This window comes from Venturia canescens, unplaced genomic scaffold (assembly GCF_019457755.1).
Source record: "Venturia canescens isolate UGA unplaced genomic scaffold, ASM1945775v1 PGA_scaffold_15__1_contigs__length_3012046, whole genome shotgun sequence".
NCBI classification, from domain to species: Eukaryota; Metazoa; Arthropoda; class Insecta; order Hymenoptera; family Ichneumonidae; genus Venturia; species Venturia canescens.
The window spans coordinates 86,113-87,662 of record NW_025108584.1 but is presented as its reverse complement, the minus strand read 5'-3'; the positions used below and the strand labels follow the sequence as shown (position 1 = coordinate 87,662).

General features: G+C 39.7%; 1 protein-coding gene across 1 annotated transcript; it reads left to right on the top strand.

Annotated features, from left to right (window-relative positions):
* The first annotated feature begins 230 nt into the window (after nt 1-230).
* Nucleotides 231-1,550, top strand: LOC122418608 (sentrin-specific protease 1-like). Its single transcript, XM_043432879.1, has one exon. The coding sequence runs from the start codon at nt 231-233 to the stop codon at nt 1,548-1,550; it is 1,320 nt and encodes a 439-aa protein (XP_043288814.1).

The following is a 1,550-nucleotide window of genomic DNA, read 5'->3' as shown; positions in this document are numbered from 1 at the left end:
ACTCAACAACAAACTCTCGTTCGAGACGAACAGCTCACACGCAAAAGAATCGAATAGAGGGTTTTAAAGGAAGTAGCGGTAGTTTAAAAACGAAAAAAAAAAAAAGGAGAAACAGGTAACAATCGATGTTTGGGCATGTGAAGGAGATAGGGTTGCGAGTGGAGGCGAGTAAAACCAAAGTTGTAAAATAAAGGTTAAACAATTCTGAAAATTATGAACATACAGGAACCATGAACGTCGGTACACAAACAGAGGGAATGGTCACGAAGTGCTTTTCACAGCAGACGGGAGATGACATAGGAGAATGGGATATAGGAGAGGAACAGACCCTCGTTCAAGAAATAAATGTCTCAGAACTGAAAGCGATGATAACTGGAGACGGGGAAGTAATGAACATATCGGTAAACCAATCGGCTGTGACCAAGAAAAGGACACAGAATGCTCAAGTACAAACCGGCAAATGGGGAAAAGACAAGGCGATACAGACGGATTGGGTACTCCGAAAAATTGATATCGAGGATTCCTGGAAATCGGACCGTGAGGCTCTTCTCCATTTCCTCGGACGCCACAAATTTTATGCGAGTCTCAAAGAAGAATTCAAGGTACCAGATCTAATTACTCCTATAGAAAATCTCGACCCGGAAGAAATGGCCGAAGAATCAAAGAAATGGAGGGTAGGAGAATTCAAATGGAATTTCGAATGGGGAAACGAAGAACAAAACAAGGGGAAAACACAAAATCAAAATAATGATGAGACTAAAGGAAGGAGGGACAAAAAGGAAAAAAAAGATAAATCAGAGAAAACCCTGGAAATAAACTTTGAAAAAAAAAAAGAAGCAGAAAAAGGAGGACTCGGAACCAAAGTAAACCTCAATGCACAACGAAAGGAAGGAGAGGATAAGGAAAATACAAAGGATGGAAACAACAACGAAAGCAAAAGAAAAAACGAGGACACACAGAAAACGGAAAAAGCAAGGAAAAGGAGGATAGAGGTTAAACAAACGAATCTCGACACGTTGAAAGGGACGAACTGGCTGGATGATGAAATAGTCAACTCATACTTCGAATTAATTAGCAATGAAGAGTCATATGTTATGAATTCCTTTTTCTTTCCGCGTTTGCACTTGAATGGCCATATAGCGGTAAAGAGGTGGACGAAAAAAGTGAATATTTTCGCATATGAGAGAGTGTTGATTCCAGTACACTTGGGAAACCATTGGTGCCTCGCAATTATAAACATAAAATCAAAATCAATAATCTATTATGACAGCTTTAATGGAAGAAATCAAAGGTATCTTGAGACATTACTCGCGTATCTGGACGCCGAAGCAAAGGAAAAAGAGGAAATATCCTTTGACAAAAGCGAATGGATAGTCGCAATGAAGAAGGATATTCCCCGTCAGCAGAATGGGTACGACTGCGGGGTATTTATTTGCCAGTATGCCAAGTACGAGGTCGCAAAAAGAGAAATGAATTTCTCGCAAAAGGATATTCCCCAAATTCGAATAAAAATGATGGAGGAACTTCAACAAGGAACTCTTCAAAACTAA

Excerpts from the sequence above, each read along its gene's own strand:
- LOC122418608 (XM_043432879.1), top strand. The coding sequence starts at position 231 with ATGAACGTCGGTACACAAACAGAGGGAATGGTCACGAAGTGCTTTTCA.